Here is an 18,256-nt window from a genome sequence, read left to right on the forward strand (position 1 = left end):
TTACTAAAATGATTTACGGTAAACAAACTCAGTGACCACTTCTATCGATTTTCATGATTCAAAAGCCTTTTTTTTATGAATACAATTCGCATGTGTTTCTCCAAAAGATATGAAAGCATCGGTGTGATTTGAACCAAGAAATCTCAGATGATAAAATCTATATCATTGTCTCAACAACTTAATGCGTCTCTTACCTTTGGATTGAGAGTGAAGTAGGCTTGAGGGTGTGATATATTCAGAAGAAACAAGAGTTCAACGGCTTCGTCTTCTTCTAAAATTGCTTTTGTTACCTAGGATAGGAGGCTCACATGGATGAGTTGACCGTGCGGCTTTGATTGTTGTTTAAAAAATGTATTTCCTGAAAGAAAGAAAAAAGAATTTAAAAGGTTGCCCACCAATTTGTCCCATTCTCCAAGAGTGAAAATATTTTGTCCCATCTTCACCAGGAATCCTGAAGTGGAATCACAACCCAATTCCAATCGATTTCAACCTACAAAACCCAGCATACAAGCTCCATGTATATCTCTCCCACCAAAGCTTTCCCTACCAAATAAAAAAAAATGCCCTTTTCCCACTCACTTTCCATACCTGAGCTTGGATTCTCTCCTTCCATGGAGATTTATCAGTTTCCCAGTCGCCACTGCAGCACCCAGTTGAGTTCTTCAAAACCCAGAATTCAAAATCACAGATTTCAGCAGCATGGCTATCAGGGAAATGGCGTCAGCCTCTGTGGATTGCAATTGGGGTCTTGGAGTTCTCAAGCTTTTGGCCATGGATGTAGTTTGCAGTTGGGTAGAGTCAGACCCAGAAGCCGAAAACTCAAAGTTCTCTCCTTTGGGCATGGTAGAAGCTCACTTCCCAATGATTGCAAGCTCAGTGGATTGGGTTTAGGGTATGGCAAAAGCAAATTGTTTCAAGGGAGTCATTTGGGGGGTTCAGATTTTAGTAGGTACAGGCATGGGAGAGTGGAATTGGGGTTGGATGAGGTGAATTCGAGGAATTTTAGTTTCGTTGTGAGGTCTAGTTCGACATTGAGTGTGGAGAAAGAGGTGGAAAGGGAGGGAGGTGGCGGGAAGAAAAATTATGATGCCATTGTTATAGGGTCAGGAATTGGAGGGTTGGTTGCAGCAACACAATTGGCTGTGAAGGGTGCAAAGGTTTTGGTTTTGGAGAAGTACGTGATTCCTGGTGGGAGCTCTGGGTATTATGAGAGGGATGGTTATACTTTTGATGTTGGATCTTCTGTGATGTTTGGGTTCAGCGATAAGGTCAGTTTTTCGTGTAAAGTTTTGATTTTTCGTTGCATACATTGCGGTTTACTTGATAGCTATATGAGTTGAGTTGAAAATGGTTGAATAGAACTTGATTATTCCATACGTCAAAAATCTTGTCCGTCATAAAGCATGTAAACTAGTAAAAAAATTATTATCCCACTGAAAGGAAAAAAAACATTACTAAAAGTAGAAAGGATTAGTCCTCTCTTTCGAATAATTCAATGTATATTACACATTGTTATCAGTGGCTCTTTGTTGACTGATTGAAAAGTTACTTTGCGCTATGATTTTGACTTTCTGTGATAGTAGTTCGATATCTGTGACGGAAATAATTGTGCAGAAGTTTGAAGAATTTCTTTTCTTTCTTTTCTTAATCAAAAGAACTTGTGGAAACTTATTGGAGGTTGGGAGTTACTACCATGAAGAGCATTGTGTCCTTGTAGAAACTTGTACGCATGGGAATGTAACAGCAGACATTCATTACAGTATTTCCCATAGACATGCTACAGTTAGTTAACAAGTGACATATAGAGCTTAAGGACTCTGGGGAAAAAAGGAGGGATTTGTCCAAGGGCAGACACATGTCTGAATCGGAAAGTAGTCATTAACTGAAAGTGTTTAAATTTACAGCAAGGTGGTCTGCAAATATGTAAAAGATAATTAACTCTCATCCATGTTGTATGTTTTGGTATAACTTTACATTTTACTTCTTTTGGTAATGACATGCAGTTCTGATTTTCTAAGCATGAACTCCATCTTGTTGGCATTTTGTATTGGTTGAAGAACTTTTATTTGTCCTGCATTTGTCATGGTTCAGTGAGGCCTGCATTTTGTTGGTTTTGATATTTTCTCATGAACTATTATCACTGAATTTGTAATATGGCAGGGCAATTTAAATTTGATAACCCAAGCACTGGCAGCTGTAGGTTGTGAGATGCCGGTGATACCTGATCCGACTACTGTCCATTACCATCTACCTGATAATCTTTCTGTCGTAGTGCACAGAGAATACAGTGAATTTATTTCAGAACTTACTAATAAATTTCCCCATGAAAAGCAAGGGATTCTCAAATTCTATGGTGTATGTTGGAAGGTCTGTTCTTTTCATTTTTCATTTACTTTTCAAGTTGACTGGGAGTTCCTTTGGGATATTTCCGTTACTTGTAATTCCGAACTGACACTAATACATTGTGTACATATGTAAAGATTTTCAATGCCTTGAACTCATTGGAACTGAAGTCACTTGAGGAGCCAATCTACCTTTTTGGACAGTTCTTTCAAAAGCCTGTTGAATGCTTGACACTTGGTAAGCATTTGTTTTTGTATATTTTTTTCGCTGCAATAACTTTTCAAACCTAAATTTGAGTCATCGTGCAAGATATAATTTAGCCTTTGGTTTGTCTTTCCAGCTTTACCTTGGATATTTTTTGGGGGCAACATTATAGTTATTATGTCCGTAGGATTAAATTATTGGTTAAAGTAGTTGAAAACGGGAAAATTTTGAATCCCTAATTGATCGATGCTTGCAGTTATTTAATGAGATATATTGATGCAGTTACTTGAACAGAAAAGAAATTGATACTTTTAGTCTAGGACTTCGGTTCGTTATCTGTGTTTTCAAATGCTTACATGATGGGCTAACTATTGCAGCCTACTATTTGCCTCAAAATGCTGGGGATATAGCTCGCAAATACATTCAGGACCCCCAGCTGTTGTCTTTCATAGATGCAGAGGTGGGTTGTTCGATCCTATTGAAATTCGTATTTACGATTTTATATCATTTGTAAATTTATTCGTCTTTGGTGGTCTACGAATGGTCTTCCTTCCCCTCCATCTCATAAAAAGTTTTACATTTGTATCCAGTGTTTTATTGTGAGTACAGTCAAGGCTTTGCAAACACCAATGATCAATGCAAGCATGGTAAGATTTTCAAGTTGCTCTTTGGGTACTTCCTTGTGTATTTTCCTCTTGTCATTTATGGTTTCGACAGGTTATGTGTGATAGGCATTATGGTGGGATTAACTACCCTGTTGGTGGTGTTGGTGGAATTGCAAAGTCCTTAGCAAAGGGTCTGGTAGACCAGGGCAGTGAGATACTTTACAAGGCCAATGTTACTAACATCATAGTTGATCAGGGCAGAGCGGTGAGTTCAAATTTAGTCTTGGATTAGTGATGCAAAGATATCTATTCTTTGCTTCATTTATGCTAGTCAAAGATAATTTTGTTTATGTTATTTTAGTGTGCATGTAGGTTGGAGTAAGGCTTTCAGATGGGAGGGAATTCTTTGCAAAAACCATAATATCAAATGCTACAAGATGGAATACCTTTGGTTAGTGAGACCAGCAGTTAATTTATTGGATGATCATTGTTTGCTGCCGGATGTTGCGCTGTTATATGTAGCTCGTTTAAAGGAAGTCTAATCACCTTCAACTTTATTTTAGGAAAACTGATAAAAGCAGACCAGGTCCCGAAACAAGAGGAAGATTTTCAGAAAGTTTATGTTAAGGCCCCATCTTTTCTTTCCATTCACATGGGGGTGAAAGCTGAGGTTTTGCCACCAGAAACAGATTGCCACCATTTTGTGCTGGAGGTACTTTTGTTTTTCCTTTTCAGTACCATCATTTGCTAGGATACGTTTTTGGGCTTTGAACTAGGAATGTTTTTGCTCATCTTTTCTTCATTGTCTTCCATGTTTTTCAGGATGATTGGACGAGGTTAGAAGAGCCTTATGGAAGTATATTTTTAAGCATTCCAACTGTTCTTGATTCATCGTTGGCCCCAGAAGGACGCCATATTCTTCACATATTTACAACCTCTTCCATAGAGGACTGGGAGGTAACCATTTGTTGTCAAAGTTACATTGATTCCTTCTCCACTCTCTTTCCGTAGCCAGCCCCTCCTTGTACATTGTAATTGTAACTTGAGTAACTAATGAGGTGGAGATTTCTTTATAGGGACTCTCTCGAAAGGACTATGAGGCAAAGAAGGAGCTTGTAGCAGATGAAATCATTTGCAGATTAGAGAATAAACTATTTCCAGGGCTCAAATCGTCCATCGTTTTTAAGGAGGTAATATTGTACCCTATTCACTTCTAATCTTTACTCACCCAATTGAGATATCTGAAATAGTGTTAAGGTTGTGAGCCTTGTGACATGGAAAGGAGAGAGACAGAGCAGAAGATGGGAGGAAATTAGAAAAAAATGTTTGAGGGCTTAGCACTTCTCTCCCTAGAACTTACATATTTATTAAATACGTGTTTATTCTCTTCAACTTAACAAATGTTCCTCCTAAGGGGCATTTGAATTTTTAGGCTCCCTGCTTTCTATGAGCTTAACCAAGCTGATTCCACAAAATATTCCCTTCTGTGGGTGAATACTTAGGTATGCTTAGGATTCTTAGAATTCCACAACTTTTAGTTTACACGATTTGATATGATTATTGAAAGCTTCTCCAATCTTGGCAGGTGGGAACACCAAAGACACACAGGCGGTACCTGGCTCGTGACAAGGGTACTTACGGACCAATACCACGAAATACTCCTAAGGGATTATTGGGAATGCCATTCAATACCACTGTAAGTTCAGTTACAATATCAAATGGATGTTTTAATAGTAGTCATTGATTTTAAGCATACTGAACAAGGTGTGCTATGCGATGATGAAAAATGCAGGCCATAGATGGTCTTTACTGTGTTGGTGATAGCTGCTTTCCGGGACAAGGAGTTATAGCTGTATCCTTCTCAGGAGTAATGTGTGCTCATCGAGTAGCTGCTGATATTGGTATTTTCTCAGCGTTCTTTTTATCCCTTTTGGGGTTGCTTTTGTAATCTGATTTTACTCTTGAAAAGAAGTTTAATGGAACAAAGGTGCCACTGGCAGCTCCTCTTTCTGAACCAAAAGAGGCATCATGGGCACCTCCTACCTTCTCCTCATCCCTAGAAAAAGCCTGCCAAGTTTGGTCTTCATGGGCAGTCTTTTCTTTTTACAGCATAGGAAATTAGAGTAAAAAGATGTGGAATTAAAGTATTGGTAAGGGTAACAGTATATTTTCATTAACAAAAAAAATATTGGGGTGATTAAGGAGCGAACAGAGGGAGTTCAAATGCAGCGATCCATAGCTGATTTGATGTGTAGAACTGTTTAGAGCTTTTATGTTGGTTTATTTATTTCGTTTCCTCAGTTTTTTGTTTCTTTGGCAGGGCTTGAGAAGAAGTCACCAGTATTGGATGCTGCCCTCCTTCGACTACTTGGATGGTTAAGGACATTAGCGTGAGGACTTCATACAGGACAATATGTAATGCAGCTTGGCATTTTGGCTGCAGATGCATTATCTTCTTTATCACATACCACGGCAGCTCTAACAGCAGTTGGGATATATATCATCCATACTATTTAGCAGCGATTTTCGATGGGATAATATAAGATCATTGTGGCCATTTGGCTGGAATGGCGGGTATATATCTTGCTTGTAAGTAGCATTCTTATGCAGCAGGTAGACGTGTATGTACGCGGTATCTGTCATATAGTTTATACATGAGCTATAGAGAAACTGTACAGTGGTCTCCATGCTGTATGAAGTATAACCCTTTCCTGCCAAGTCTGTTAGCTGATAAATTTTAGACTTCTTAGAATGGAGACTGCAAGTTCGGGATTAGTTAACTTTGAAACTCATTCTTTTAGGGATAGTTTTATTCGCACACTCATTTTTACCTCTCACGTACCCTTGTTAATTTTTGGCCCTTAATATTCTTCAATTCATTTAATCCAACGGTCAAAAATTGAGAAAGGTGTGTGACCAGTAAAAATGCATGTACTATCGTCTTTTAATTGATCTAGGCTTCCTTGAAGACTTGATCACATTAGTTGGGGAAGAGCTTATGAAAATCTTTTTATGATGAAAGTCTTTCCGACCTCACGGAAGGAGCGGATAACCGTGGCTTGTTACCAGTTGTCCCTCTTTTTAAGCAGTTGTCCCTCTTTTTAAGAAAAAATAAAAATAAAAAGAACTCCCATTTTTCTTAGGATACTTTATCTCAAGATTGCAAAATTTGTTGGCAAAAGGTCGATGGATTTATATATATTTTTTCTTTAGAATCTCCATTGTTAGGTTATTTTAAGGGTTTACTGTGTGGAAAGCTTCCTAACCTTTAACAATTTAACTCACTAACGCTATAAGTAAATAAACAAAAGAACTGCGCTAATTACAATTTACACCATCTAGGTTTACAGTGGTTTTCAAAATGAGCAATAAGATTCAAGTTTCTCACATATGGCACTAAATTTTTTTTTTTTAATAAATGCACTAACTATTTTAAAATCATGTAATTTAGGTCTTCCAGTTGTTTGACCTACTTACCCTTTACCAAAATTATTGACGATCATAAGACTGATTTCTGAGTTGACGGGTTGTGTCACATTTCTGAGTCGACTTCGATTTCGGAGAAGAAGCGCAAGCGCTGCACAAACAAAAAGAAAAAGGTCAAGAAAGAGGATGGAGTGGGATCATAGAAGTTAGGGTCATAATCACAACATGTGAATGTGATCACTATTCATGATATTATCATGGAGCAGTAGGCGAGCCACCTTGGGTTCCAAGTATGTCAGAGGCCGAAACCCTAGAAGTACCTTCGCCTGCTGCTTCTGGGATTGTCGCCGGGAGCAGTACAAGAGGAAGCTTGGAGCCCAAGTTTTACAGAGCAATTACTTGCTGAAACCCATGAGGTGTTTGCTCCAACCGCTTCTGGGATTGTGGATGACGGGGGAGGAAAAGAGGAAGCTTGGAGTCCAAGTTTTGATTGCAACACTGGTGTTATTGATACAGTTGACAATACTGAAACCTTCAAAGTTTTGAGATATCAGTCCTAAACAGAATCTGATGCAGTTACTTGAAAAGATAAAAAATAAAACGATATTTTTAGATGATATTGTTATTCTTCTTGTGCTTGGGTTCGTTCGTCGCGAGGTTTATTGCACTTCTGTTTCCTAACACTAACCTGTTGTCTGTGATTTCAAAGCTTACATGTTGGGTTATCTGTTTTTTTGGGTCATATCTTGCGCTTTTCCTCTTGTTTCCTCATTAATGTTTTCGACAGGTTACATGTGACAGGCATTCTGGTTGGACTAACCACCCTGTTGGTGGTGGTGGTGGAGGAATTGCAGAGTCCTTAGCGAAATGTATCTATTCTTTGTTTACAGGGACAATGTTACTAACATCATAGTTGTTCACGGCAGAGGTGCCAGTTCTTAGTTGACCATTCCGCTGGGGTTTCCTCTTTGAGTGAAAGCTCTTGTCCTGTCCTCCTCAGTCCTCACTGACCCCAAAGAAGATGGCTCCCTCGCTAAGCAGGCCGGCGGAGAGGACGCTGAATGCCTAAAAAGACAAATCCAAACTATATGCCTTACACAAACTTTCGAGCCCCCCCTCTAGCACGCGGGGATCATCCCATGACGCAAATATAATAGTATTTATATTTGTCGAAAGATGATTTTATTTATGTTATTTTGGTGTTCATGCAGGTCAGACCATCGGAAAAAGGCTTTCAGACGGGTTCTTTGCCAAAACCATATTATCAAATGCTACCAGAGGAATACCTTTGGTTAATTTTGTTTAACATGGGGTGACAGCTTGAGGTAATTTTATTTAGTTTGAAGTTCTTGGTTACCTACTTAATCGTTTCGCAGAAACAAAACTTCAGCATTTTGAAAACATACCTGTAGTTCAATAAAGTTCATTCATGAGTTAAGTAAAATCATACTGAGTTTTCGTCGATTACAATTGACATACAAAGTACAGTTTCTGATATGAATTCCACTGTTACCTAGAGTTTACAGATTCCAAAAACAACTCTAAAGTTTCTCTCTCGATATGGTGTTTTGGCTATTAGCCAGCCAACCAATCTATCTGATTTTTCACATGCTGCCTGAGAAAAATTTAACAAACTTCTTGGAACAGAGAAGGCATAAGTTGCAAATCAGTGGAACCTCACTAGTTTTCCTCAGTTAATATCGACACTCATGCTTTAGACAATAGCTTTTAAAAGATGTAGGCGTCCTTGAGTTCTATGCCCCACCTTGAAGCTTCATTCTCCGCAAAGAAAGGTATGCCAAGAACCGGTATCCAAACACCATGGCTATAAGGGCAACAACTTCGGTTAAACCGCAGTCTGTGCTTAACCCGTGAATGGTCGGTGTGATGTGTTCGTACTGCACCTTAAGAAGAAGCCTGTATGTGTGGTAGTCGAAAGACATATAGCGAATCCAAGAAATGAACACCGGAACTTTCTACAACATTGTGAATAACATGTTGAGTTAGACTCTTAAAATTTCCATCTTATGAATTGTAATTTTCACTGATGAATTTATTGACAAAATATAGGCTTTTAATAGAGGATTGTATGCTTACTTTCACAAAGAAACCTCCAGCAAGCATGAATGTCATCACAGTTACTGAAGCAAGAGTTGTGGCTTTCTTTAGGTCCATCAATGTAGCTCCTATAGCGAGTCCGAGTCCCTATTTCGAATCCATTTGTAATTAGTTAAGTACGGTAGTGCAAATATTCATAGAATATTCTCAACTAGTAGCTGCAAATAGGCATACCTGCGCAGCCACAATGCAGAGGAAAACTGTAAGCATGCTTAGGAAGAAGGTTTCAGCACTCGGCCTTAAGCCAGCCATGAAATATACAACAACGAGGAACAGAACCGGTAGCATTAGATCAAGTGGGAGGTCACTTGTAGTCCTAGAAACAAAATATGCACTTAATCTGTACATGTCAGCCGATCGTTCCTTCATCAGCATTGCTCTTTCTTGAGGAAATGTGAAGATTGCTGTGAAGACGGGTAAAAATCCCCAGAAGACTGACATGAAGAAAAGAAGCCCTGCCTGCAATTTAGGGTTAAGTTTGTACGTTTAGAACTGATTGTATATTCCATGAAGTGGCCTTCTTTCTGTGAAGTGGTGGTTTTCTTTTGATGTAAATTGAGGAGGGTTTGAGTATCAAGGGAGAGATTTTTCAATGCGACGGTCACACAAAACATTACTTATTGAACGGGTCAGTTAAATTTTATTGATTTGACAAGAGAAGTATTTACCTGATCCTCCCGGCCTTTGGGATCGTTGGCATCTGACTGCCACCAGAGCAAGCCCAAAATTATTGCGGTGGAGATAACTTGAGTGATTCTCAACCAGCTGAAGTAGTCGTGCCTTCTTTCTTTAATTCCTCTACAGAACAAGATAGAAAATTGCTCCCACCAGCTTGCTCCCCATTCTCGCTTCGAAAATGAAATCTTCAACTTCAGTTCATCATCGAGGGGAAGGGGAACCATAATCTTCTTCTTCTCCTTGTCTGCAACTCGTGTCTCGTAGCACTCCACAAGATACTGCTTCCAAATAGAAACACCATATAAGTATACTTTCCATCTCTTGTTAACAAAAATCACTTGTGTCCCGTAAGATTTACCTCTTGCACAACTGCCGGAGATGGCTTTCCATTTCTTGTATCAGCTGCTTCTGAATTTCCCATTTGCACTTTATCCTCTAATTCGGATGGTACAGAAACATCGTTTAAATTTCCATTTGCAAGGTCTAGCAAGAACTCTGCCGGGTTCATGGAAATAAGTGGAGAACATCCTATGGATGAGAAATACACCATTGCTTCTGATGCTTTTCCAAAGTAGAGCAAGCTTCCCTTCCCGAGAAGGATCAACTTGTCAAATTTGTGGAAGAGTCGACTCGATGGCTGGTGGATTGTTGTCACCACAGTCTTGCCAGCCTGCCATACAAACGAAGTTCACTTTTTGCTTTGTGTTCATATTAATAGTACAGCATTGGCGTCTGTGAATGTCTATTCTAATTGCATACCTCTGCTATGTCTTGTAACATCTGAACGATTCGCAATGCAGTTGTAGAATCCAAGCCAGAAGTTGGTTCATCCAGAAACAGAAGAGAAGGGTTGATTAGGATCTCATTGCCAATGCAAACTCTCTTCCTCTCTCCACCTGATACCCCACGGACAAAGGAGCCACCGATCATAGTGTCTTGGCACCTGTGCATATCAAGAATTTTTGCAGGTTGGATTTTTAATCTAGTAACAAAATCGGTAGTTCCTAAAATAGTCTTCGTCATATCTATATCTATCATTCAGGTATTCCATTGATGACAATACTTAAAGGAATCCCAAAATCCAACAGAAACCGGTAGAAGGAGAACTTACCTCTCTAAGCCTAGCTCATAGATGACTTCTATCGCTCGTTTTTCCTTCTGGTCTTTCATCAATTTCTTTGGCAGTCGTAGGAGGGCTGCATATGTCAATGTCTCTTTCACTGTAAGGTGAGGAAATAGAACGTCGTCCTGAGTCACGAACCCTATCCTGCCATATGTTTCATGTCATTATGCATGACCATTATAATACCTATCCACATAGTTTCTGTTTCTCCTATACATTTTACTCTATGTATTATCAAGGTGAAAAAACTTGGTTCCAGATTCATACTTGCTCTTTAGGTACTTGGAATATATCTGATCGTTGTAGGTAATTGAACCGCGGACATTGGTTTGGCTTCCCCTGCCCCCAAGAAGATTAAGGAGTGTGGTCTTTCCACTTCCTGATGGTCCCATCAGGGCCAAAACTTCACCGGGGTTAACCGAACCAGTAATCCCATTCAAGATATCCTTCTCTTCAGCTGTCCTCATTCCTTTGAAAATGACCTTGTATGTCACATCTGTGAACTGAGATAAATAAACAACAGCAAGATTTAGCCTTCATTACTAGGATTCCTAACTAGTTACTTATATTAATGATTCAAATTTATTGCAAAGTCGAAAGATAAGGAATTAATTACTTTTCCAGAACCTTAACAGATCAGACTGTCCATATCCTTCTTTCCTTTGATGCTTTTGGTGTCCCTAAACCCTAATCAATGCCGATTTCTAAACTAGTTACTGAAGGGTGTAAAACCCGCGATTCGCTGTAGTTCTAGAACCCTAGATAAAAGTAGATTATGTGATTTAGTTATATGATGAATCTTTTTTGGGTTGGAAACAAAAGGGCAAGTCTTGTACAAACAAGTCATCATATAGAATGAAATTCTGTACAAGACTGAACCTGACCATACTAATATATTGCTAGCCATGTTCTATGGACCACCCTTTGATGTGTTTAGCTAGATGATCAATCTCCATTCTTGCCTGACCAAATACAGTAAGTATCACATCAATTTCTCATCGATGCTAAGGTTGAACCCGAACAGGTTTTTGAATCGTACACCGGCGGCGGCAGATGCAGTTTGCAAATATTGCAAGGGTTTTGGGAGAAAAAGGGAGAAGAAAAGCATACATGGAAAACATGGCAACTCGTAAGCTGTAACTTGTGTACGTAAATACTTGAAAGGAAGAAAAACCTTGAGATATAATGGCAGTGTGGGTTCTGTTTGGAATTTTGGCTTCCTGGTGATGCCAGCTTCAAGGTCTTCTCCTGCAATATACATTGGATAATAGGGTTTTTTTTGTTTGTTATTAATTAGCATTATTTGACTGGTAGCAGCTGAATACTAGTGTTAAAAACAGTGCTTACTTGTGGCACAAGCAATAAACATTGTTTAGATGATTTTATGAGGGTTAATGCTAGGAAGACTAAATTTGTAGACAAAATTTGCAAACTAAATGATGTGTCACCAAAAGTAATGATCACGTTTCTCAACGCATACATAATAATCCAATCATCCACTTCCATATCATTTAGTTTACAAAATTTTGTCTACAAATTTAATTTCCCTAACATTTTTCTTGATTTTATGAGTGCAATAATCATTTCTTCCTTGGATGACGAACCCGTATTTGGAAAGAGGCACAAATTACAGCTAGAAAAATTGTTACACAGAGTTTGAAGGCCTTCATAATCTAGTTCGGTTTGCACTTAACTTTTTCGAACCCTTTTCCTTTTCATTAATAATAATGAGTTAAAAAAATATATCTATCTTATCCTTGTGTTTTTATTTTTAACAATAATATATAAGTATATTTTCTATTAAACTATAACTTAATGTTAAATTTAATATTTTAGTGTTCAGCATCTTCTTTAGACCAAAAGTCTTATTTAGGTATAAGATTAGTCTTATTTCACCTATATTTGGGACCCACATGACTAGTTTTTGTTCTAGTAAAAAACATGAAGTCGATTCTCAATTCAATCCAATCCTAACGTTTCAAAGAGAAGTAAAACAAGGAAAAATTGGAAAATATAGTTACACAAACAATACAAGACTTAATACTTTTTGTTTTGAACAAAACAAGACTTAATACTTAATTTTATGTAATTCTAAAGGAAAACAGTTTCATGTAAAATGTTAAATTGAATTAATGTATTCTTCTTCAATTTTTTGGTAATTCTCACTTTGTTAAAAAAAAAAAGTTCTAATATTTTCAATTCTTTTATATGTCCATGTGGGGCCCACATGGTCACATTTCTACATAGTCAGTGTCTAGTCATGCACCACATCATCATTTAACAGATGACTCAACTGCTAGACTAACAGATGTATGATTTTAAGAAGAAAAAAAAAACGTAACTTTAGGCATGAAAATAATTAAGAGTAATAAAGTGAAAATTTCGAAAGTAAGAAAATGAAAATTGTCCTTTATTTTTTGTAGGTAAGATTTCTTAATCAGTGTGTGGGAGGAAGACAAAATTTTCCTATTTTCTGGGAGCAGGGGCGCTAACTAACTTCACATTTCCATGTCATTGTAAAGACTGTTCACTTTTTTTTTTTTTTTTTTTTTCCATAAGCTGCCTCAGTGGCCTCTTTCTCTCTAGCTACCAAGTGAACACCTCAACCAAAAGCTCACTTTTGGTGTTTCAATGCTACGTGCCATGTGGATTTTTGAGTCGTATATTTTTATATCACTCAATGTTAGGTTATCATTAGAGTTACTTTTAGTTTCTCTATCCTAGCTGGCTAGGACTCACCAATCAATCTCAGACACCATCCTCTTCATTTAGCTAGCTTAACACTTTGTAAAATGACCCAAATGTCAAAACAGATATTGTATTTATCGGAAGTTGTTACTGGTAATTAAAAAAAAGTTGTCCTATATTCTAGTAAGTGAAATTCCTTACTTATGTTTACACAAAAGATTTCAGAAGAATCGTTTGAATTATTAATAATAACATTATTTATACATGTATATTCAACTTATATTATACTTTATTCAAATCGAAAATATTATATATAAAACCCGGAAATTAATATTGAATTAAATTTTTTATTGAGTGGAGTCACATGTTGGGAAATAAAGGTTAGGAGAGTGGAGAGTAACATGCACCATAAATTTACAAAATAAAAATAACAAACATAGCCAAAAAAACATTAAATGCAAAAACATGTCATATAATACATATGCACACCGCAAACAGATCATAAGTAAATAACTAATATGTAAATTTTCTTCAACTTATAGTGTTTTTAATCGATATATGCATGTGGGTGACGAGCACGGACTATATATATTAATTAATTGTTGAGACCTTTTTTTACTTTTTTTTATTTTATTGTTTGTGAAAATTACTAAGCACTTGCATGAAATTTACTAAAGTGTCAAGTACTTACGTAAACCATCATCGTCGCTGAAAGGCTTTGAGTCGGCGATATCCTCAGCGGGCACAGTGAAGCCGGTGAAGGAGAATGAAAACCCTAAGCTGGCGCTAGAGGCGCGGCTCAAGGCAGCGCCGCTGCCGATCTCATCGAGGTCCAGCTTCAATTGGGCGCTCCTAGACTTCCTAATGTGTGTGTTTTTTCCAGCACTGCCACTACCACGCCCCGGTGACGCCCCCATCATGCGCCGGCTTGACTTCCTCGATAGGGTTGATCCGCCTTCAACCATTGAAGTGGCATCGCCTGACGGAGGTGACTTGAACGCCGCGGCTATAGTTTCCACCAATTGTTCGGACTTGGTCCTTGCCAACCCAGATGAGTTTGGTTTCTCCATCTTTCACCAAAACAATATGTACAAATTTAGCTAATTTCTTGTGTATGCAGGTGATATATAATTGAGCAAAAACGAGATGTACCTCTACTCAATGAGTGAATGTAATGATAAAATTACACGGGTTTATAATTTGGAAACCAGAAGCACAATTTTTTTGTAAACTTTTGGATGAGGTAGGTATATATCTACCTCTTGGGCACTTTTAAGGTAGGAGCATTTATGATGTCTTGTTGGAAGTTTAAAGAGAGAAAACTTAATTTCTGGGGCTTCGGTAGATAAACGGAGAGGAGAGGGAAAAGTAGGGGTGCATGGTTCATATACAGAAACCTAATCATAAATTGATCTTCTATATATGTCCTTAGTATGTATATAAACAAATTAAATATCTAGATGTAGAAGAAAATAAGTTTGCCAGCATCATAGTTTACTTATGTAAGTTCAAAATCATAATGTATAATGAAACACTAGATCGAAAGATATATAGTTGGCTTCATTTTGCATCGTCATATACTTTAACATGGTAGCAATTTAACTGTTATTTTTTGTCAATTTGAGATTTTGTAAGTCCAAATGAACATCGAACGAAAAACATGCAAATGCAAGTAAGTAACCGCTCCATACCTTATTCTCAATTATTTGACAGAAAAAGGAATGAGCTGAGAGTAGAAGAAGACTAGCTACAAGGAGAGCTCCACTCTGGTGTTCGGAGGTATGAGAACATGATCTCAACTGGGGTGCGCATTCCCCTTCTCATAAATAGAGCAAAATGCAATCAGAGAGGGAATGGGAGTTACCAAAGTACCCCTGTACTTGGTTATTATTTATCAAACACATGTAATTCCATAATATTGATATTAACTTGACTCGAACATATAAAATATTATGAGATATGATAAATGGATGGGGCAATGATATCAATCAATCAATCAAAATCTGAACTCGTTGAGTGAGTCCATCCCTGCATCATTGTCGTACACGTGTTAGGACGATTTTGTGGAGCTGTTTTTTCGTGGAATTGAATTTGAATCTGCAGATTTTGTTCAATTGCTAACATTACTGTGAGTGATCAAATGGGAAACCTTTGACGTTGATGATGTTTAACCTCTTTAGGATGGATATGATGTGCCGCCTAATCAAGTGACCCAAATGCAGAAAGAGACCATGAATTTTGTTCCTTCGTTTGGAGGGCCTGCATGTCTCGGCAACATGAGGTCTTGGTTTGGTCTCAGGTTACCCTTTAAAGAGGGCACCAAATTCTTTTTGGTATTTTGCTCACAAACGGTTCACGTTTTTCCTTCTCAATATATATACAAATATAATTAATTTTAGAACATATGCTCGTACATTGTTGAAAAATTGTTGAGGTAGTCGTCGATTTTTCTTCTTTTCCCGACTTGTAAGGAGTTGCTAATTTTTTCTTTAAACTTTAATTTTAGTCAATTATCCTCTTGAATTTTTATAACATTGCTCAATCACTAATATAACCTATTGAGTTTTTTTTTAATATATGCTATATTATTTACATTAATATTATTAAGAATCGAATATAAAAATTTTCACTTATTTATGTATAACAACTTAAATTTGTAAGTTCAGATTTAAAATTTCCATTGTAATTGGCCGACCTCCCACAATTTTTGACCAATCAACTTTGAAAGGATGCTTTCAATTTTTTAGACACTGTTTCTGACTTATATGAAAGTTTTTGACAAAAGAAAAAAAGAAAAAAGAAAGACATATGAACGAAAAGGTAAACGGAGCAAGAAATAATAATACAGATTGCTATATCTTATCCCTTGGCGTGCATATGCATTAGCTTGCAAAGAGAAATTCATGCTGTGTCAAGAAAACAAAAGAAAGAGGGAAACTATACTCTTTCCAGACCATTGGATCGCTGCCTTATTAGAGCAATGCAAGCATATATAATTCAACCTTTATATTAACATTTAATGGTAGTCACCCTTTTATATCTTAAATATAGAATAAATTCGTCACATTTAACGGTTAAAAAAAGTGCTCATAAATTACGTAGATTACCATTGGTCTTATAGTCTTGTGTTTGGCAAAATTGTATAATTCGACATTTTCTCCATTTTCCGCCACCATATGGATTTTTACGAGCATCTTTTATTGGATGAAAGGGTTATTATAAGTTTAGGCAATTGCATCTATAGGTTGTATTAGGCCAATGGTCTAAAGATAAAAACTTATAAAGTATATATTGTGCACCACATCAACAAAAGAAAATACAAATATGAATTGGACAAGCTACAAATTTACACAAAATATCGACAGAATGACAAAAGTTCTCTTTTGGTGCTATACATGTTAGAATTTTCACGAATGCAACTTGGTCATTCAAAATCATTGAATTTGCTCTGTGGTTGTTGGGGTCTTTGGCCAAATTTCAATATTCTCCCCACTGAAAGTTTTAATCAGAGCAATCTGAATAGAACTGTAAGTAGCATCATCGAAATTATTTTGCCAAGCTGAGTAGGGATAATTCCTTATCCTAGTAGCTTCTTGATATCTTGATAAAAGAAAAAAGGAAAGAAAAAAAATTTGATACATGATACCCAATAATTTTCGTATAGAGTTTGAAGGGTATCGTATAATTTAAGGGTGGAGGGTTTCAATGGTTTCTATGACGGAATCTTTTCTTGAGAATCCTAAGGATTCTGTGATCATGATCGCTTATCATACATCGTGCGATTAAAAATTATTTTAAAATTTAAAATTTAACAAATGAACGATCATGATTACTAGATCTTTAGAATCCCCAATCCAGAGAGGATCGTTTACCTTTATAATCCGGATCCTTTTCCTCTGTGATGGACCATTGGGTGATGGGTGTGCAGGAAATAGCTGGAGGCGTGAAGAAAAAGTAGCCCCCAAAAGGACAGTTTTGATGGCTCCTGATGATAAGGATTAGGGAGGAGGTGATGGGTGTGCGGGAAATAGCTGGAGGTGTGAAGAAAAAGTAGCCCCCAAAAGGACAGTTTTGGTGGTTCCTGATGATAAGGATTAAGGGAGGTCATTGCTGCGGTGCTTGTTCCATATAGTTGGTCACCCTCGAATTCGATTGCTCCACCAAATCCTCGCCTCGTGGCAGTTGGGACCGTAAGATTAGCTGTCCTAATAATTAATCAGCTGCATGAATTTCATTTAATTCCTATCATGGATTATCCATTTTAGCAGGAAAAATCAATCAAATTAGAATGTTTTTGTGATCAACTTATTATATAGTGTTCATCAAGTAACTATTTTAATAAGCCACTAATCATAATTTAAACTTATTAGACTATATATAGACACCTAATGGTATATAACGTATGGTTTGAGAATTAGTAACTGTTTTTAGGGTTTATGTGTACATGTGTTACTATTGAGGATGAATCTCACATTGATAGGAGAAGGGATCTTGCTAGGCTTATAAGAAATTGGACCACTCTTCGTAAATAGCACCAATTGGTTTTATGATGAAACCCCAACTTTCTTCATGATATTAAAGCAAGTTGTCTCATGTGTCAAGCCCAATGATCACACGTGCTCCGCGTCACCCCATTTGTATTGTTCATGTGCTAGGCTTGAAAATTCGCTACATGTGGAAGCGTGTTGAGAATGAATTCCATATTGATGGAAGAATAAACTTATGAAAAGTAAGACTAATTCTCATATTGTCAATTTATTTTATGCTACAACTTTAACTTTCTTCAATTAGTATTGTTTTTAGGGTTTCAACAAAGACGAAGGCACACACATGAAGATGGTTTTGGTGGGACTCAAGTGAAGGCAAGCAAAGGTAGAATAAGATAGTTCAATTATGTTATGCATCTTAGAATTTAGTTTGTGATATTCTAGGAAATAGAATAAGATTGTTGTGGATGCAAATTTTCGCCTTCTCCTTCCTGGACGAAAATGCACCTGCAAAACAATTAGCACCTAAGGTCAAGGCCAAGAGTCTCACGCCCCCACGATGAATGGGGGGTTTTGGCAGAAAA

At 37.3% G+C, this 18,256-nt stretch overlaps 2 protein-coding genes across 3 annotated transcripts; one reads left to right on the plus strand and one right to left on the minus strand.

Annotated features, from left to right (window-relative positions):
* The first annotated feature begins 203 nt into the window (after positions 1-203).
* LOC126600848 (prolycopene isomerase, chloroplastic-like) lies at positions 204-5,870 on the plus strand. The gene is made up of 13 exons (XM_050267530.1): positions 204-1,268; positions 2,161-2,367; positions 2,481-2,580; positions 2,925-3,007; positions 3,138-3,194; positions 3,265-3,417; positions 3,525-3,603; positions 3,716-3,864; positions 3,975-4,109; positions 4,229-4,342; positions 4,738-4,848; positions 4,945-5,053; positions 5,473-5,870. Exons 1-13 carry the CDS (start codon positions 561-563, stop codon positions 5,544-5,546), a joined length of 2,079 nt encoding a protein of 692 aa, XP_050123487.1. The 5' UTR covers positions 204-560; the 3' UTR covers positions 5,547-5,870.
* A 2,115-nt stretch (positions 5,871-7,985) lies between these two features.
* On the minus strand, positions 7,986-15,045 carry LOC126600850 (ABC transporter G family member 22-like). 2 transcript variants are annotated; one of them, XM_050267534.1, is made up of 11 exons: positions 14,877-15,045; positions 13,877-14,255; positions 11,672-11,745; positions 10,765-11,000; positions 10,486-10,641; positions 10,134-10,317; positions 9,733-10,044; positions 9,365-9,652; positions 8,871-9,155; positions 8,676-8,783; positions 7,986-8,554 (listed from the first exon to the last, which is right to left on the minus strand). In XM_050267534.1, the coding sequence occupies exons 2-11, from the start codon at positions 14,253-14,255 to the stop codon at positions 8,333-8,335; spliced, it is 2,244 nt and encodes a 747-aa protein (XP_050123491.1). In that variant the 5' UTR covers positions 14,877-15,045; the 3' UTR covers positions 7,986-8,332. The 2 variants fall into 2 exon arrangements, with proteins under 2 accessions (XP_050123491.1, XP_050123492.1); XM_050267535.1 differs by lacking the exons at positions 11,672-11,745; positions 14,877-15,045 and having other exon boundaries at positions 13,877-14,021.
* Between the last annotated feature and the right edge of the window lie 3,211 nt (positions 15,046-18,256).

The sequence above is a fragment of the Malus sylvestris genome, chromosome 14 (genome assembly GCF_916048215.2).
Source record: "Malus sylvestris chromosome 14, drMalSylv7.2, whole genome shotgun sequence".
In the NCBI taxonomy this organism is placed as follows: Eukaryota; Viridiplantae; Streptophyta; class Magnoliopsida; order Rosales; family Rosaceae; genus Malus; species Malus sylvestris.